The sequence below is a fragment of the Myxine glutinosa genome, chromosome 6, assembly GCF_964187855.1.
Source record: "Myxine glutinosa chromosome 6, kmMyxGlut1.1, whole genome shotgun sequence".
Lineage (NCBI taxonomy): Eukaryota > Metazoa > Chordata > Myxini > Myxiniformes > Myxinidae > Myxine > Myxine glutinosa.
In genome coordinates, this window is record NC_136266.1 from 122,517,792 (window position 1) to 122,538,052 (window position 20,261).

The 20,261-nt window shown below is 43.3% G+C and overlaps 1 protein-coding gene across 1 annotated transcript in view; it reads right to left on the reverse strand.

Annotated features, from left to right (window-relative positions):
* Positions 1 to 20,261, reverse strand: part of LOC137430246 (integrin alpha-8) — a 155,180-nt gene that overhangs the window by 96,320 nt on the left and 38,599 nt on the right. Inside the window, exons 7-10 of the mRNA XM_068120960.2 lie at positions 18,018 to 18,140; positions 11,543 to 11,587; positions 9,119 to 9,162; positions 7,384 to 7,440 (exon numbers count right to left, since the gene is read on the reverse strand). Coding sequence (XP_067977061.2) covers positions 7,384 to 7,440; positions 9,119 to 9,162; positions 11,543 to 11,587; positions 18,018 to 18,021 — 150 coding nt within the window. The 5' untranslated portion in view covers positions 18,022 to 18,140. The remainder of the gene's footprint in view (positions 1 to 7,383; positions 7,441 to 9,118; positions 9,163 to 11,542; positions 11,588 to 18,017; positions 18,141 to 20,261) is intronic.

Below are 20,261 nucleotides of genomic sequence, written 5' to 3' on the forward strand. Positions count from 1 at the left end.
ATCAAGTGGTACTTGGCCGCAGAACAGCGGTCCATACAGTGGTACATCAACGCAATGCATGCTGGTTCTGGGAATCTCGGGCACACAATGGCCACCTCACGCACGCTCCCATCGGCACCCAATGGCGCACAGGTCATGTGGGAGACAAAAGAAAGACAATTGAGCGAGGGGTAAGGTCACAAGGGTACACGTCAATAAGGCAATGCAAGGTGAAATGCGTACGGAGGGCGAAGTGAGAAAGCTCGTCCCTACCGTACGTCACCCCCCTGTCACCTACCCTACCCTTACCCCATATGTACAAAAATCTACACATTACCAATTCGTCACTACTGTCACGTCTTCCCCATATTTCCCCTATACCAAATTCGTCACCACAATCCCTCTACTTCAAAATTTGCCATTACCAATTCATCATCAATCCTCATAAGGAGGGAGAGATGGAATTACGCACAATGTCACACCCACGTCATGATGCGTCTCACAATCCAAACATTTGCATCATAAAAAATAATCAAAACATGGCATGGTGTGGAGTACCTGTCACCTCAGGTGAGTGGATGCAGATGGTGCGAGGAGATCCTTCATCCTAACTATTTTCTAAATGACTTTAACACACTTTACACTACCCGGGGTCTTTCCCTGCCAATCCATTGGCCAACTTACACTATGGGTTCTAATAACCAATTCCCATTGACCAAACTGTGGTGCCTCTCAATTTGGGGTCTCACTCCCCCGATTCATCTCCCGGTGCTCCCGCACAATTTCTGGGCTGCGACGTCTAGCTCTCCCAACAGGTCTACCCACCTGCACACCTCCACCACTGTAGTTGCCACCCAAGCTTACCTAGCTCCTCACCCTAACCTAACTAACTGGGGACAGCCCCTCTCCTGGCTCTGTCACCCCATGGTGCCCTCTGGCACTGGGCTACCCGGGTCCGTCCTCCGGATCCTCGGGCCCCATCCACAACAACTACTACCGGCTCCCAGAGCCCACCTGCGGCCTCACCTGGCCGACATCCTTACAGTGGTGGAGCGCCCAACCAACTACACACACTAACAGGCTACACGCCCAGCCATTTCCACAACACTAATGCACCCATCCACATACCATTCTGCCACCCGCACCACAGCTGCCAATATCCAACCACAATTTACCTGTACCCTCTACCTAACACTTACACTACCCGCCCCGGGTATCCGTGATGGGGGTCCACTCTTCCCCCATTCACACCTTCGCACCATCCACTCCACTCCACAATTTCCACCATTCTCACTCCACGACCATCCATTCCAATACTCCATATATTCCACACTACCATTTATTCCACACAGCCACATACACCTGTTCTTCATTCACCTGTCGTTGCACACCTGTGCAATCATACCTGGTGCCACCTGCACCCTCCTTTCTTCCTGGACCATTTGGTCAACACAACACGCAATCACCACTACTCCCTCATACACTGCTCCACACATCTGTTCAGTTGCACACCTGTGCAATCACACCTGTTCCATTCTCACCTGTTCAATCCTCACACACACGGCATCATCTCAGCTAACTACTCCCCTCTGAAACTTGCGCTTCCCAGTCGTCCCTTTAAACTATTGCGCTCCCACGTCATTATAATCCACACTAATCTACCTGCGTCCCCACTACAGGTATCAGTCACTAACTAAACTTAACGTTACCTAATGTCATCTTCGCTAGATCCCTACAATATAACTTAACCCACCCGGGCTAGTTTTCACTGCCATACACCCCATAAGCTATTGCGCATTTGCCCCCACCTGTGAGGGATGGTGGATTTGCCATCCCACCACATCGGGGGTCTCTCACTATCAATTTTGTTCGTTCAGATTCCAACCAATTCAAAAATTTTCCATTTACTGCCAATTCTACCCACTATTACAAATTTCGTATCAATTCACTATCACTATCACCATCACCCGTCTACTTATTACATCCTCTCGGTGCGCCAATTCACGTCTACAGCCCGGCTTCGTACAGCCGAGCAATGAACGCGGATTCTTTTGTGCCGGCGGCTGGATGCGTCCCGCATTCGGGGCAGGGGCGGGGGCTTACCCGGGCCGAGATCCCACGCACCACCTCGGCGTGGAGCCATCCAATGTCCCGATCTCGACCTGCCGGCACGTCTCAACAAAACGTGGTCGCCATAACGACCCTTCCTATCCAGCTGCCCGCTCCGCCTAGTGGAGCCCGGCCGCGGCCGTTCCACGCGAGGCCCAGCGTGGATCGCGCACGGCGGTCCTTTCGAACCCGCCGTGGATCGGATCCCCGCTGGTTCTCGCGGCACGCGAAGCCCGGCATGCACCGAGGGCCCGATTCGGCTATAAGTCGCCCTAACCGCTAAACCGGTTACCGTCGACGCTTCACCTGGACGCTTACATGCATATGCTACCCCTTTCTTGCTCATACATGCAGCCGTTCCCATTCTCCTCGTACCTTTCCTTACACACCTCGGTACACTCATTCCGCTCGCCGACTTGGTCACACACCTGACCACCGAACACTTTGGCACACATTCGTTGGTCGCACACCTCACCAACACACCTCTTCGCGCCCCCTCCTCGGTCACTTCCTCTGTGACAATCACAGGTGTGCTCTCATTCGCACACCCAACCACGTGCCTCACTACCAACTCAAATGTGCCTTCCCACACACGCTCTACCATTCCAGGTGTGCATCCTTCCATTCCAGGTGTACATCCTCGCTCACCTGTCACAACCAACTCACGCTCCGTTTCACTCTCACTACTCTCACCACTACTCTTGACAACGCACTCTTTCCTCATGCACCTGTCCGTTACACACCTTTCTCGCGCACACTCTCCCGTTACACCCTCTGTAACACTCACCACAGACGTACACTTTCTCGTTACATCCTCTGTAACACTCACCACAGGTGTACACTCTCTCGTTACTTCCTCTGTAACACTCACCACACCGCGCTTCCATGTACCCCCTCGCACACGCGCTTCGACCAACTCACTCTTGACAGCACACTCACTCCTCATGCACCCGTCCGTTACACACCTTTCTTGCGCATCCTCTCGCGCACACTTTTTCGTTACTTCCTCCGTAACACTCACCACACCGCGCTTCCCTGTGCTCCCTCGCACACGCGCTACGACCGGCTCACTCCTGACGGCACACTCACTCCTCGGCGTGCACTTTTTCCTCACACACCCCATGGTCGGACATTCTCGCACACCTCTTTTTTCGCACACCTGACCTGTCACACACTTCACCAACGGCCTTTCACGAACACCCGGATCCAAACCAATCCCCAAGCCGACTGAAGCTTTCCTCACATCATATACATTGCCACTCACCTCCGTACTTCGTCGTCGCACCTCCTCTGCCACCTGCAAACTCTTTATTTGGTTAGTGAGCATCACATTATGAGTTGAGCACCGACCTTGCACATATTCCGCTATCTCCTCCTTTATTTCTCTCTTAGTTTCTGTCCGTCTCTTCTTAATTTCACTCACCTCTTCTTCCACTTCCTCTAATTTTTGTTTAACCTCTTTTAGTTCTCGGTGCGTCTCCTCAAGTTCGTCCTCTAAGGCTACCTTAACCGTTTCGATGTGCGTCCTCACCTGCCGGTCCTTTGTCTCCATTATCTCTGTCACCTCGTCCACCCTCATTGTCAGTTCCTCACGTACCATCTGACATTGCCTCTGTGTCGCTATCAAGTCATTTTTAATTTCTTTTTGTGTCGCCTTTAACCCTCCGAGTACTGCAGTGTTCCTTTGAACCTGCTCCACTAACTTCGTTTGTCCCTCTGTCAGCTGTTCCACCTCCTCCGTCAGATCTTCTATTCCCCCTTGTAACTTAGCCGTATTATTTCTCACCTCTTTCTCCATACGCTTCTCACCTCGCTTTACCTCCTCGCGCAGCCCCGAAACCTCCTCACTTACCCCTCGTCGTATTTCCTCCATCTCTTTTGTAGATGCCACCCTCATCTGTCCCAATTCATCCCTCTGAGCATCCAGTTTGGTTTCTACCCCGATTTTCACCTCCTCTATCTGCTCTCCCATTTGTTTGATTTCCCTGGCAGATTGTTCCCCTCTTTCCCGCAATTTGTCCTCCATCCTATTTTCTAACCCCATTAACCCATTTTTCACCCCCTCTAACCCATTGTCTAACCCCTCAAATTTAGCTTCTAGCCGTTCCCCCATTTCTCCCATTTTGCCCCCCATTTCGCCCCCCAATCGCTCACTATCAGCCCTCGCTCCGTCCCTCATTACCCCCATTTGGCCCTCTAATCGCTCACCCTGAGCATCCATCCGGTTCCCCATTACCCCCATTTGGCCCTCCAATCGCTCACCCTGAGCATCCATCCGGTTCCCCATTACCCCCAATTGCTCACTCTGCAGTTTGAGGGACGCCTGCATTTGCGCCATAAATTGCTCCATGAGGGCCTGCATTTGGGCCATCCCTCCCACTTGTGCAGCGGGTGCGGCCGCCGTAGCTATGTGCGAGGCGCCATTTTGTGCGTCTGATACTCCCTCAACCGCCTCCTCATTGCTCCCCTCCTCCCTTTCTTTCCCTAAGTCCTGGGTTACCCTTAACCCGTCTATTTCCCCCACCGACATCCGATCGCCTTGATTGTCCATGGCGCGATCTCAAAATTCGGGTTTTATATTTTCGTAAAACAAAATCAAATTTCGCCGTTATAATTTCGAGCGCGTGAAACGCGCTCCGGATCGAATTCCACTTCCCAACACCAATTGTTACCCTAATGGTACAATTGGTGTTCCAAAATTTGGGCCTAACAAATTTAGTCCCAGGTCCGAATCCAACTCCTCGACACCAATTGTTACAGACGCGGCTTTTAGATGTTATATTGACCGAGCGGTGGTGTATTTAACCGCGTCCGAACAGTTATTCCCCGATTAAAACCCGATTCCACCCGACGTTGACCAGATCGCCCCACAGATATTCAATCGGGAAATCTCTAAAGCGACCGAAAGAGAAGGAAAAGAAGAAGAAGAAGAATACGGAGGAAGAACAGATTTTATTATACACACACAAGCAATGGATGGAAGAAGCAGTAACACAGCGAATGGTTAACTTACACTATTCATTCTTACTTAACCCCAAGACAATGAGTAGGACAGGACGTTCACACTTACACAGGGGATATATGCAGGCAGGTAAGGCTTGAGATGGATTGCTTGAGAGGGAGGCAAGGTCGGGAGGCCGCAGTTCGCAATTCCTCGCGGTTTTGGCGGGAAACCCTCCGTCGTGTATCCGCTGAGGTAGACGTCACGCGCTGGTTCGGCACACCTGCTCCTTTTGCTTGGGGTGGAGCCGTCTCCCTCCTTTCAGCGCGTCTCTCCAAAGCTGGTTTCCTTGCCGAGTACCTCTCCTCTTTGGCTTGGAGCGTTTCGCATCTCACCGCCTCTTGGTGCAGTCTCTTTGCTCATCTCCCAAGGCCTCTCCAAGTCATCTCGCAGCTCATCTGGTAAAGCAGTCCCTTACAGTCGCTTTTATCACCTCGGGCGAAATCAAGCCGCCGGCTCCGAGGGCACGCCTACCGGGTCGCTCACCGCGGTGTTGATTGGCTGTTTAGGGCTGGTTCACTCCTTCCCTCTTATGACGAGGTGGAGACACGCCTTTCTTCCCCAACCCTACCTCGTGGCCAATGGTGGTTTGAAGAAAACCGGCCAAAATGCGGAAGGCAATTGGAAGGGAGGTTTTGGGGAAATTGGAAGGGCCTACGCTTATTTTGTTTGATACAATGCAAAGTCAATTTAGTGGGAAACACATACTTAGCCTACATGGAATAAGGAAATACACTATTGAAAAGATATATCGTGACCTGCGTGTAAGTTTCATGGAATTAACTAGGACGCCGACTGCGACCATTATTTACATTAACAGGGTGTTACCGTACTTTTGTAACGTTCACATTGTAACGTTTCCACATTCGTTACAATATATAGATAGATATAGATATAGATATATAGATCGATATAGATATAGATATATAGATAAATATAGATATAGATATATAGATAGATATAGATATAGATATAGATATATAGATTTTTTTTTTCATACATGGGCTGAGGCTTGTAATAGAGCTGACACACACACACACACACACACACACACACACACACACACACACACACACACACACAAACACACACACACACACACACACACAAGGACATACTGACAAGACAAACACTTAACAAAGGCACAGCTTGGGGGAAGTGCCGTCACTACCATCAAATCCTGGGATACTCTGGGTACCAGCGACGTCATAACAATGGCTCACTATTCTCACCGCACTCAGTGGGGCATTTCCTCGAGAGGAATTATAGATAGATATAGATATAGATATATAGATAGATATAGATATAGATATATAGATAGATATAGATATAGATATAGATATATAGATAGATATAGATATAGATATATAGATTTCCTCAAGAGGAATTGCCTCCTCCCCAAGGATGCCAACTGAAGGGGATTGTCTGTGCTCTATCTTTTTCAAGCAAGGAAGCAGCACGTACCATTTTTAAAGTCTATGGTATGACTTGAACCAGTCCAAACCGGATGGGTGTTTTTTTAGGAAACACCATCTCCTTACTGGATGGCCATTGGCTCCCGACGGGAACTCATCCACCCTTTGCCAGGTGTTGTTTTTGGTCCTTACAGGGTGTCACAGTCACCCTCCCCACTAGCAAAGCCAGTGAGGGGTGCCAGTTTAGTCGCCGACAACCTGACCATTGAATTGTAGGCCTATATTATCTTCAGTGCCATGTTCTTCAAGAGATTACCAGGTACGAGATAGTCAAATCAGCGCTTCTCACGTGCATCACGCTCAACCATCTTATCTGTCCTGTAATTCATATGTAATTTATATCGCCCTTTATTTTCGTCCTTACAGTGCTAAATGAAAACACTGTCGATTTCCTTATCCTATAATCAATATGCCAGTACAAAAACCTCTTTATGCTTTATTATTCACATTTTTGAAGTTCTTTGACGATCATAAAATATAAATAATCCACGACCCTTAAACTTGGGATGGCAAAATCTATGGACTCTTGTCCATCATGTTGTGATCTCACATTAATTACTGAGCGATGTATTTGCATTGCCCCATCACTCTGTTGGCTAATGCGTGAAAGGTATATAATCCTCAAGTATCGGGTCAACTGTAGGAAACATTACGGGTGTTTAGGAATAAAATCCTAATGATGTAAATAATTCCTTTTGCAACTACTGAATGTAGAATGAAACAAGGCTGGCTGTGAGAAAAAATACTTCACAATGAACCGCATGTTTTCAAAAGTTTATGAGCAATCTGTTTGCTGTACTTGCTATAATTAATAATTACCTGATCTCCGGTAACTTTGAGTAGAACATTCATGTCTGTCGAGTTCAGAATGACCACCTGGAAAATCCCAATGGACAACACAATTTATATATTCTGTACGTATATATATATAGTTACATGTTTTGTGCTCATCTCATAACATATCATCAAGAGAAGCTCGAATGTTAATGGCATCCGTTCAAAATCAACTTGGACATAAACTAAAACAAATAACGTCGATTTATTTAAAACTAGCCATTTTTACCCGTCACTTTGCTGATGGCTTAATGAAAAGACAGCATGTTGTACTTCACAAACATTCTGCTCTATTCACTCTATGATTTGCCCGAGGTCATATTCCATTATTGCTTGGAAGTCAGCTAACACCACCATTGTCAGCCACCATTGCTGCTTATATATGGCGCTAGCAAAATCACTTCCGCTTCGCTGTGAAGCTCAGTGTTGGATGCTTTGGTTTGAACCTCCGTTCAAAATGAGTGAAATTTAACGTTTTGAAAATTTAGAATGATTCTCACTCGAATTTCAACATGACCATAATGCATATCATCAGATTGTTTAAACTTTCTTGACATAAGATGCTTTGTAATACATGTTACCACCGGGGACGCTATATGTTACGCATTTATATAGAGAGAATTGGCATCTTCCCCCACCCTGAACCCCCTCCCACAGATATGCTACCCAGACAGAAACCATACATGGGGTAGGACCCTTAGAACCACCTTTAGAGGCCATTTATCCCCGCAGAGCAGGGGTTGGCCTTTTTGGGGCACCTTGGTCCCCTTTTTGAAGCAATGTTTTATGGCCGGATGCCCTTCCTGCCGCCAACCCTGTTAGTCGCCTCTTGCGACACACAGGGAATTACCAGTGAACTGGTACTCAATTGGCCGACCGCAGAGGGATGACAGGCTGAGTCAACCCCCCTGCCGTTAATTCAGCGATCGACTGGGATTCAAACCCAGGATACTCGGACCCCAAGCCGGCACCCTAACTGCTAAGCCAACACCATGCTGGGTAGGGACCCTAAGGCAACATGCAAAATTTGGTTGGATTTGATTCAATGTTTTTTTAATTTTTGAAGCATATATAAATATTGTATATTATTAACTCTTGTACTATAGATCTAAATGCAAAAATTATCATTTGCTCCATTGGCCAAATCGACAAGCCGGAACAAACGTGGCAGGTCATGCAATTATCTTTGAGTTAAAATGAATACAAGTGTCAGTTAACCACTGTGCGCATGTGATTGTACACATACAAGGGTATACAAGGGACCTTGTGACATCAGAAGAGGCCACTTGGCACATCATGTCTGTGCCATATCACTACATTAATTCAATTTATCAGTTTATTAACTTCATTTCACTGGAAGGGTGAGGGGATAGGCTGAGAGGGGAATTACAGGCACATCATCAGAGAAGTTATTTTCAATTTTATACTTTTTGTGTTTTTTATTTTTGTTTTTTGGGAAGGAATGAAGGAGGTTGTAAGCATGAATGAACACCAGCAGTACATCCTCTTTTTGATGAGACCCTGTCATAGACATCTTTACTAATGATGTCATCAAACAGAGTATTTATACCTATACTCATAAGAAGATCTCACAAAACAGAAAGTGGATTCCAAACACAAGTAAAAAAGAATAAGATGATAAAATTCCTTTCATGGAGCCAAATTACTTATTTGGGATCTTAACCCAAAGCAGAAATAAAATTATATAATATAAACTCACATGCCCCAAGAGCGTAGATCCTTTTGGTGTTCCAGCAATATATTCTAGGAGACAAAAGACAAATAATGCTAATGTACAAGATGTTGTGTTATGATTCCATACAAATGTTGAAGATTTTTGTTCCCCCAATCGGTTTCTATTGGACAAACAAATCTCAAGCAATCAATCTACAGCTGATAAATTGTTCTGAGATTTTCAAGATTTGTGAATGAACAAGCAGACGTTGGGTCAGTCTGCTGTATATCGGGTGTGAATAATGGAAGTAGATTATCAATGATGAGGGAATTGGTGTTTACAGTGTTTATAAATAGTTTACTGTGTTCACAAATCACACGTATCCCACTTCAGTGCACCTACTGAATATAAAGATGGCGACAAATGGATCAAAAGAGTGAAGAACAGCGAATAATGATAAAATTTCTGGTAAAAAAAACCATCAAGCTTCATCATGTTTATAGATTTTTGACAGCGCAGAATGGTGATGATTGCCTGTCAAAGACATTCATATTTCATTGAACAAATTTATTTTCAAGGTGGACGTGAAAACGTATGGAATGCACAACACGCTTCAATATACAGTCACGTGAAAAAGTAAGTACACTCGATGTAAAGTTTTGACTTTTTCAACATATTTCAACATACAGCTATTTGATCTTCATTTCAACAATATTGATAGATAAAGGTGATATAATATAACAAATATCATGAAACATTTACATTTTGTAGTCCATTGTATAATTTAAATAAACATAAATGCAAATTTTGCATGTGGAAAAAGTAAGTACACCCTTGGCTCTAATAGGTGGTATTGCCCCCTTTGGCAGAAACAACCTCAAGTAGGCGTTTCTTATAACTGTCTACCAGTCTCTGACATCGACTGGGAGAAATTTCTGCCCACTCCTCCATGCAGAATTATTTCAGCTGTGCAATGTTTGAGGGGTTTCTTGCATGCACAGCTCGTTTCAAATCCCCCCACAACATCTCGATGGGATTTAGATCCGGGCTTTGACTTGGCCATTCCAGAACACTCCATTTCTTTCTTTTCAGCCATTCCTTGGTGGATTTACTGGTATGTTTAGGGTCATTGTCATGTTGCAAGGTCCACCTTAGGTTGAGCTTCAACTTTCCAACAGATGGCCTCACATTATCCTCAAGCACCCTCTGGTACAATGAAGAATTCATTGTGGATTCAATGATGGTGAGCTGCCCAGGCCGTGATGCAGCAAAGCTGCCCCAAACCATAATATTTCCACCACCATGCTTTCCAGTTGGTATCAGGTTATTGTGGTAAAATGCTGTCTTTGGTTTTCGCCAAACATGTCTTCTGGTACTGTGGCCAAATAGCTCTACCTTTGACTCATCTGTCCAGGGCACATTGTTCCAGAACTGCTGGTCTTTGCCTGGTGTTCATTGGCAAACTTTAGTCTTGCCCTGATGTTCTTTCTGGACAGCAAAGGTTCCTCCTGGCACACCTCCCATGTAGATCAAATTTGTGCAGCCTCTTTCTAATGGTAGACTCGTGCACTTTGACATCAACAGTGGCAAGAGCTACCTGTAGGTCCCGTGATGACATTCTGGGGTTCTTCGAGACTTCTTTCAGCATCTTGCGGTCTGCTCTCGGGTTGAACTTGCTGGGGCGGCCTGGCCTGAACAAGTTGGCAGTTGTTTGGAATCTTCTCCACTTGTAGATTATCTTCCGGACAGTCGAATGATTGATTTCAAATTGTTTGGAGATCTTTTTAAATCCCTTCCCAGACTCGTAGGCATCTATAACCTTCTTTGTGAAGGCCTCAGAGAGCTCTCTTGATCTAGGCATGGTGACGCCGCACACTTCAACAACAAAGAGCAAACCAAACGAAATGTCTGAGGTTTAAATAAGACAGGTTCCTCCAAGATCCTCTCTAACGATGTTCTAATCATTTGCGCCTGAGCTGGTGCACGTGATTCTAATTTTAGGTATTTGAAGTAGTGATAAATGTAGGGGTGTACTTACTTTCTCCACATGCGAAATTTGCATTTATGTTTATTTAAATTATACAATGGACTACAAAATGTAAATGTTTCATGATATTTGTTATATTATATCACCTTTATCTTTCAATATTGTTGAAATGAAGATCAAATAGCTGTATGTTGAAATATGTTGAAAAAGTCAAAACTTTACATGGGGTGTACTTACTTTTTCACGTGACTTTAGGCCATTTCTATTAACAATGAAACTGTCGGTGGTTGAATTTGAATCTACCAAACATGACAAGTCATAGTTGTAAACAAAAGTACATGTCAAATTTGAACCAACTTCCAAATAGCATAAAACGTAAATCAACAGCATATTTGCTAATTCAATTCAAAACATTTTTGGACGTAAACAGTTTGAATTTTTTCCCAGATGTTTTAACTAATTTTGGTACAAAGAAATCTTGCCTTGAATGGAATCTCCAGTGAATTCTCCGACTGTTACAGCATAACCTGAAAAATATGAAGAACCAAAATACTCAATACCAGATAAAGATTTCCAACATGCCCAGGATGGTGCACACAAGGTGAATGAAGTATTCCATACTGAATGAATGAAAATGAATGAAGTTTCGTCGACGCAACGAAACGAGCGATTATATATTTGTATCCACTGTGAGTATATAGGTGTCCAGCATCCCACAGAGTTGACATAATTTCCAGTCTTTAAACACACTCTGTGGATATTACAAAGTTTAAACTTTTTTATGAATCATCTATTAAGTGCCATTTTTGAATCATGTATTAAGTCCCATACTAGTTTTGTATTCTTTGAACTGCATCAACTAAATTCGTTTTTACTCAAATATGCATGGCGAGCAATTTTTGAAGATGTCATTATTAATGGAAGGTCAATCTTTCTTTAAAAAAAAATTATGAATAAATAAGTACAATGCTTCTAAGCAAAATTATGAATTAATATTTGACCTTGAATGACCACACTCAATATACGTCTGCTTCAATTTCACGCAGTATCGGCACCCTCTGTTGACTCGAAACTTTACGTGTGTCATTGACTAGGCATGGCGATTAAATGATTATCAAGAAAACATCATTGGTCACATGGTGTGGCAGCCATCTTTGATTAAAAAGAACTAACCTTATCCGATCAACACGAAACTTCACAAACGTGATCCCCTCCCCATACATATGCAGAGTGTACATTTATTTACTCTAGTTTAAGGTCAAACACGTGGTGTGGCAGCCATATTAGCTTGAAGGCCGATATTTTAAAAAATCCCTTCTCTGCAATTGCTTCACCGATCGATGTGAAACCTGTCATGGATGGTGAAAATGTGATACTTGAAAACAGCTGAAGGGATTTAAATCAAACTTGTTTATTTTTAGGACAGAATGAGGGCATCTACCCGTTGTGGGACTAGGCGGAGGCATATTGGCGACACAGTCGCATTGCTCTAGTTTTATATGTTTCGAGTCAACAATGAACCAACCATACACCGTTTCAATCCAGTAACTTTGCAATCACAACAAAGGGATTGCAGTGTTACATTTATATTTACTATATTATTATTATTATTATTATTATTATTACTATTAACGTTATTATTATTATTATTATTATTACTATTAACGTTATTATTATTATTATTATTATTATTATTACGAAAACGATACTACTGTTTGAAGAAATCTGGGCTAATTTGTCCAAAGAGGCCTGAAGGTGAGGCATGAAGGCATGTAGCCTAAGGCCTATACATACTGTGTCGTTGGAAGACCCGTAACTCCCATGCTTTCGATATTTGATGGTCATTTTAACAATCGGTTTGTTTGGGTTTCACACTGAATGAAAAACGTAAAGGTAAAGCATGGCGATTGTGATACATGACAGGTTCGATGATATGTTCGGCCTGAACGGCATGGAAATCAAAATAGCAGTGTGTGGAGTCAGCCATCATACGCCGTAATGACATCACAGACGTAATCACATCATGTAACCCCTGTCATGTGACCAGATCCTCAACTCTGATTGGTGTACGTTTGTGAGGGGCATATATACATACTAGGGTGGGCTTCAAAAAATCAAAATGCAGATATTCTCCGGGACATGGTCTATTTTTGTTCCTTTTGGTGTCAAAGGAAACCACACCAAATTTGAATGGAATCCAATAATATTTAGGGGTGCCACATCAGTGATGAATTTTCCCCAATGCAAAAATAGGAATTCCCATTTTTTGGGCTGTATATACACAAAATAAATACATAATTATATATATACATTAAATATAATATTAAAAATAAATATATAGTAAATATACATTAAATAATAATAATATATATTATATTATACATTATATATACAATTATACGATAGACAATTATACAAATATAGACAAATATAATACATTAAATAATATATTAAAAATAAATATAATATATTAAAATTTAAATATAATAAATAAATATATAGTTATACAATATATATACATTATAATTAAATATACATTAAATTTATACATAAAATATACATTAAATAATAAATATACATAAATACACATTATACATTATATATATAGTTATATACAATATATTATACATACAGTTTTGAGACTTCCTATGATCACTATCTGGACAATTTTCATGCATGTTTTGTACAGGTTCCCGGGGTCAGGGGTACGCTTTTTTAGTGTGTAATATGTAGGCCTAACTTATTGACTGTGGCTCTTTTGTAGAGAGTGACCCTGTGGAGTAAGAATTAACAGGATTTTACCCACATTCTTGCGTATTTTGCACATATGGCATGTGCTAGTACCAGTGTTTCATTGAAAACTCGGGCTCAGGATAATGTGTATCTCATTGGGTCCACTTCTAGAGATGCCATCAAAGGTGCCAAGCTCCCGACTGTGCATCAATCTCTTGTCCTGTTTTTCCATCACCTGAAGAAGGAGAATCGCACTGCCCGGGAGAGTGCAACCCTCACCATTGAAGAGGTTGTGAAGTTCTGGGAAAAAGCTCACCTACCTACAACGACGAAGCAGCACTGCATCCATCGTTTGGAGAGGCTATATGAAGAATGGAGGAGCCTCCAAAAAGGTGCAAAGCGGGGTGGTGCGACCCAAGAGAAAAAGGAAGCATCCTTCAAGGCCTCCTTGGAGAAGACGTTTGATCTTAGGCATGCAGATTCGGAGGCCATAATCACCAACCCCGAGGACAGGAAGTTTCTTCACGATCAATTCTCAGAGAGGAAGGCTTCAATGGGATCTGTAGACACTGTGTTGGAAGCAAAAACGAAGCGAAAGAAAGAAAGGGAAGAAAAGGAGAAGACTAAGGCAGAGAAGGAAAATAAGAGACAGGAAATGGTCATGAAGGGTGCTACTGCTATGGAAGTCACAGACTCAGACTCTGACTCTGAGACCACGGCACAGGCTGGTTCTTCATCATCTGATGGTGGGATATCTCGTCCCAAGAAAAGAAGGCCTATCAACATTGTCACTCCTGAAGTCGCAGCTTCTTTGGATCGTATGAAAACAAGTGACCGAATGGCTGTCCACAACTTGGCATCCATTTGTAGAGCAGTAGGATGGGATCCTGCAGAGCTGGCACTGAACCGATGGACAGTGCGGCGGAATCGCATGATGCATCGATGCAAAACCATGGACGAAATAAAAGAAGCATTTCATCATAATGTGCAGGGTCCTTTAGTGGTCCATTGGGATGGAAAGCTTCTTCCCGATGTCACTGGAGATTTTGTGCATGTGAAGGTGGATCGTCTTCCAATCCTTGTGTCCAACCAGTACCATGGAATGGAGCAGCTGTTGAATGTTCCCAAGTTACCTGACGGGGGAGGAGAAGCTATGGCAACCGCTGTAGTGGACACACTGAAGAGCTGGAACCTTGTGGGCAAGGTGAAGGCTTTGTCTTTTGACACAACGGCCAGCAATTCAGGTGTTCGTGGAGGGGCTGCTGTCCTCATTGAAAAGAAGCTACAGACTGAACTAATTCATTTGGCTTGCCGCCATCATGCGCACGAAATCATTCTGGGAGATGTTTTCACCACTCTTTTCGGTCCTTCATCAGGCCCTGACATCCAGCTTTTTAAGCGGTTTCAGGCGGAGTGGCCGTCCATTGCCCATCACCAACCAAAAAATGGATTCACAGATCCTGATACGGCAGCTGAGTTTGCACAGAACAATGACATGATGGATGAAGCTCTGGAATTTGCTCTTGTGTGTTTGAAAGATCAGCAGCCACGAGATGATTATCGTGAACTCCTAGAACTGACTGTCATCTACATGGGAGGAATCCCACCTCGTGGAATCCGGATCATGGCTCCAGGAGCAATGCACAGAGCCAGATGGATGGCAAAAGCACTATATTCACTACAGGTGTTCATGTTTCGGTCAGAGTTCCACTTGACACTTCGAGAGGCGAGAGAACTCCGAGCCTTCAACATTTTTGTCTGCCTTGTGTATGTACAGGCTTGGTTTCGGGCTCCACAAGCTATTGAGGCTCCCCTGAATGACATTAACCTCTTCAAGAAGTTGGAAAAGTTTGAACAAATCAATCAGAAGATGGCTCAGGCAGCCTTGAAGGCACTTGGCCGCCACACGTGGTACATGAGCCCAGTACTAGTGGCATTTGCATTCTTTGACACCAGAATTGACAAAGAAAGCAAGATCAATATGATTGAAGCATTGAAAAATGACGGTGAAAACCCCTCTCCAAAGAGACCAGCTATCAAACGAGGAACCGCCCTGTCAATCGCTGGCCTCATAACAAAACACACCAAGCATTTCTTCAGCATCCTAGGGACCCCAACTGATTGGATGGATAAGGATCCTGGTTCATGGGAGCAAGAAACCAGCTTTCAGGAAGCAAAGAAAGCCGCCAGTGGCTTAGTCGTGGTGAACGACAGGGCAGAAAGGGGTGTCGCATTGATACAAGACTACAATAAGCTCCTTACAAAGGATGAAGAGCAAAAGCAAGCTCTGCTCCAAGTTGTTGCTGCTCACAGGAAGATGTACCCCGATGCCAAGAAGGCAACAGTGGTGAAACAGGCCCAGAAATAGGAGTTACATTTCTCATTATATTTGGGTTTTTTAATATTATGTGATATGGTGTCTCTTCATTTTATGAACTGAACATTTGGATTGTTATCATTGAATTTGAGTTTTCATAGCAATATAGTGCTATTTGTGCAGCTATTGTAACTTGTGTTTGCTAGAATACAAAGAAAGTGAGTGGAGGGTGGATTTTCATAAAACAAACTTCTGGTTTTGCTTTCGATCCATATATAGAAAAGTTTTGTAGACACCTTTAGATTGAAGGCTGATGTGGCACCCCTAAATAAAATCAGATTGCTTTCATATTTGGTGTCTTTTCATTTTGGAACAAAAGGAACAACACAAAGCCATGTCCCAGTAAATATTAAAAAATAATTATTTTGAGCACCACCCTAATACATACATACATATGGACAGACAATCACTGCTCTAGACGGCTTTACGCTACAGGCTACTGGTACGCCGTAAAAACACAAAAAAACACAAAAATGTAGCTAAATTAGTCCATTGAGTAATAGATAAATCACTTTGTTCAGAAAATAATCAAAACGTGTCGAATTGAGGGAGCCTTACATACAGAAGGAGAGGAGCAGGTGTTTTTTTTTCAACAAATAATGATCAATTATGACCAGGTTTCAGTCTTAACGTCTAGTCCAGCTTCACTGTCGTCACAAGAAGTATATAATATTTCATTTTTATGACCGTTTTCCATCATAATTGTTGTGTCCTATTATTAAATTGATGATGGAAATGCTCATGTTATCTTGACCACGAGAGGGCACTTGTGAATGGGGCGGAGAAAGCAGCAGATGGGAGAGAGGAATGGCACTCGCATAGGGGGCGGAGACAGGAGCTGATGGGAGAGAGGAATGGCGCTCGTGAATGGGCGGAGGCAGGAGCTGATGGGAGAGAGGAATGGCGTAAGAGAAGGCGGCGGAGACAAGAGCTGATGGGAGAGAGGAATGGCGCTCGTGAAGGGGGCGGACAGGATCTGATGGGAGAGGGGAATGGCGCAAGTGAAGGGGGCGGACAGGATCTGATGGGAGAGGGGAATGGCGCAAGTGAAGGGGGCGGAGACAGGAGCTGATGGAAGAGAGGAATGGGGCTCGTGTAGGGGGCGGAAACAGGAGCTGATGGGAGAGAGGAATGGCACTCATGTAGGGGGCGGAGACAGGAGCTGATGGGAGAGAGGAATGGCGTAAGTGAAGGGGGCGGAGACAAGAGCTGATGGGAGAGAGGAATGGCGTAAGTGAAGGGGGCGGAGACAAGAGCTGATGGGAGAGAGGAATGGCACTCGTGAAGGGGGTGGAGACAGGATCTGATGGGAGAGAGGAATGGCGACCGTGAATGGGGCGGAGACAGGAGCTGATGGGAGAGAGGAATGGCGCTCGTGAAGGGGGCGGAGACAGGATCTGATGGGAGAGAGGAATGGCGACCGTGAATGGGGCGGAGACAGGAGCTGATGGGAGAGAGGAATGGCGCTCGTGAAGGGGGCGGAGACAGGAGCTGATGGGAGAGAGGAATGGCACTCGTGAAGGGGGCGGAGACAGGAGCTGATGGGAGAGAGGAATGGCGACCGTGAATGGGGTGGAGCAAGGAGCTTATGGGAGAGAGGAATGGCGATGTTTAAGTAAAGCCTGCTTATTGTACTCCTCTGGTCCAGATCTGATTACTTAAAAACACAACAATTATATAAATTCTCAAATCGAATCTTTTGTCACTATATTTGCCACTGCTCAAAACTGAAAACTTTCCATTACTGTTTCAAGTATTTGCAGTAAACTATCTTAAAAATAAATCTTCCACATTTTATGAACTTCCTGTAAATCAGCAGACGCCGCCAACACCATAGTGCCACGTACCCATGTAGCTGTTGTCTTTTGTCGAATTTCTCTCCGTTGTTTGTGACTGACCCTGAACCACCTGCTGCAGAAAGCCAGGTTTGACGGCCAGAATTGCTTGCTGTGATGCCGAAATGACCTGTCCTGAGCAAGGCAAAGAGAGGGAAAGGAAAGGTATTCATGCAGAGGTAAATGCGTATTTGTGAATGCTTTCGACAAACATGTCGATTATCACAAAATATGTAAGGCTGTGGTGCTTCGGAACACGTGACCTGCCTATTGAGTCTGATAAATGAATGAAGGTCACAATGTAGTTGAAATGTTAGAATTCTGAGCTTGTTATATTCATTTATTTTTGCTTAGACTATGTATGAGTGGCATCTTCAATGGGTCAGAATGACATGATTTCCAAAGACCTCCTGATCAACTTCTACATCAAGTAATGACTTAAAAGGTAAGCTCGGTCTATCAGTGTTTTTCCTTTTTTAATAACTTGTGAAACAAGGATTATGCAAATATAATAAGTTTGCAGATTGAAATAGACTTTCATTTATATCCAAATATACATATATTTGATATACAAATATACAAATATACATATGTGTGCATATATATATATATAATATTATATATATATATATATATATACGTATATATATATATATATATATATATATATATATATATATATATATATATATATCTGTGCAGTGTCTGTGTTTTGATGTGTTGTGTAATCTTGTCACTGAACTACTCCGTCAAATTTTTGTGAAATCGTACCAAACTTCTGATATGCAACTATCTCTCCCGTGGGTATGTCCTAAGGGTATTTTTTTGGAATTTTTTTTTTTTTTAGGGTATTTTTTTTGTTTGTTTTTCTTTACATTTATTGAACTTTTTTTATTTTCAACTTAAATCTTTAACTTCAATTGTTTATAAAATGTAATATCATGTATATTACAAATACATTGTGCAAAATAATTGTTTGTCTTAAGATTGGTGTAAACCATGACAAAAAAGCAACTCAGGAACAGTCCTCCATCTCTATATCTACACATGTCGAGTGTCTGTTGTCACTGAACTACCCCCTCAAACTTTTGTTTCCGTGGTTGTGAAGTATTTTTAATAACGTGGTGGTGGTTTTGAATCACGTGGTGGTGAGGTGTTTTGAATCACGTGGTGGTGAGGTGTTTTGAATTACGTGGTGGTGAGGTGTTTTTAATTATGTGGTGGTGAGGTGTTTTGAATTACGTGGTGGTGAGGTGTTTTGAATTACGTGGTGGTGAGGTGTTTTGAATTACGTGGTGATGAGGTGTTTTGAATTACGTGGTGATGAGGTGTTTTGAATTACGTGGTGATGAGGTGTTTTGAATTACGTGGTGGTGGTTTTGAATCACGTGGTGGTGAGGTGTTTTGAATCACGTGGTGGTGAGGTGTTTTGAATTACGTGGTGGTGAGGTGTTTTGAATTACGTGGTGATGAGGTGTTTTGAATTACGTGGTGGTGAGGTGTTTTGAATTACGTGGTGATGAGGTGTTTTGAATTACGTGGTGGAGAGGTGTTTTGAATTACGTGGTGGTGAGGTGTTTTGAATTACGTGGTGATGAGGTGTTTTGAATTACGTGGTGATGAGGTGTTTTGAATTACGTGGTGGAGAGGTGTTTTGAATTACGTGGTGGAGAGGTGTTTTGAATTACGTGGTGGTGAGGTGTTTTGAATTACGTGGTGGTGAGGTGTTTTGAATTACGTGGTGATGAGGTGTTTTGAATTACGTGGTGGAGAGGTGTTTTGAATTACGTGGTGGAGAGGTGTTTTGAATTACGTGGTGGTGAGGTGTTTTGAATTACGTGGTGGTGAGGTGTTTTGAATTACGTGGTGGTGAGGTGTAATCGTCCCAAACTTTCAGTCTGCACCTACTCAGCTCTACTGAGTGCCATTCTACTTTGTTCTGTTTTGCCAAGTGTCACTCTATGAGTGATTTTTAATTTGTTTGTTTGTCACCGGCCTACAGGTCACTATTCTAAACCGATCGTCACGAAACTTCACGTCGCGTGTAGAGGTCGTTACAATTGAGAAGCCTATTGATTTAGAGATCAAAGGTCAAAGGTCATCTGGAGGTCAAATTTCTAAAATCGCCATTTTAAATCCGATTGACTTGAAAATTTAACAGCATTTGTATATGGAGTCACTAAATTGGGGAACTAACTATTTTTTGGTCGAAAGGTCAAAGGTCAACTCAAGGGCAAACTTTCAAAATCATCAATT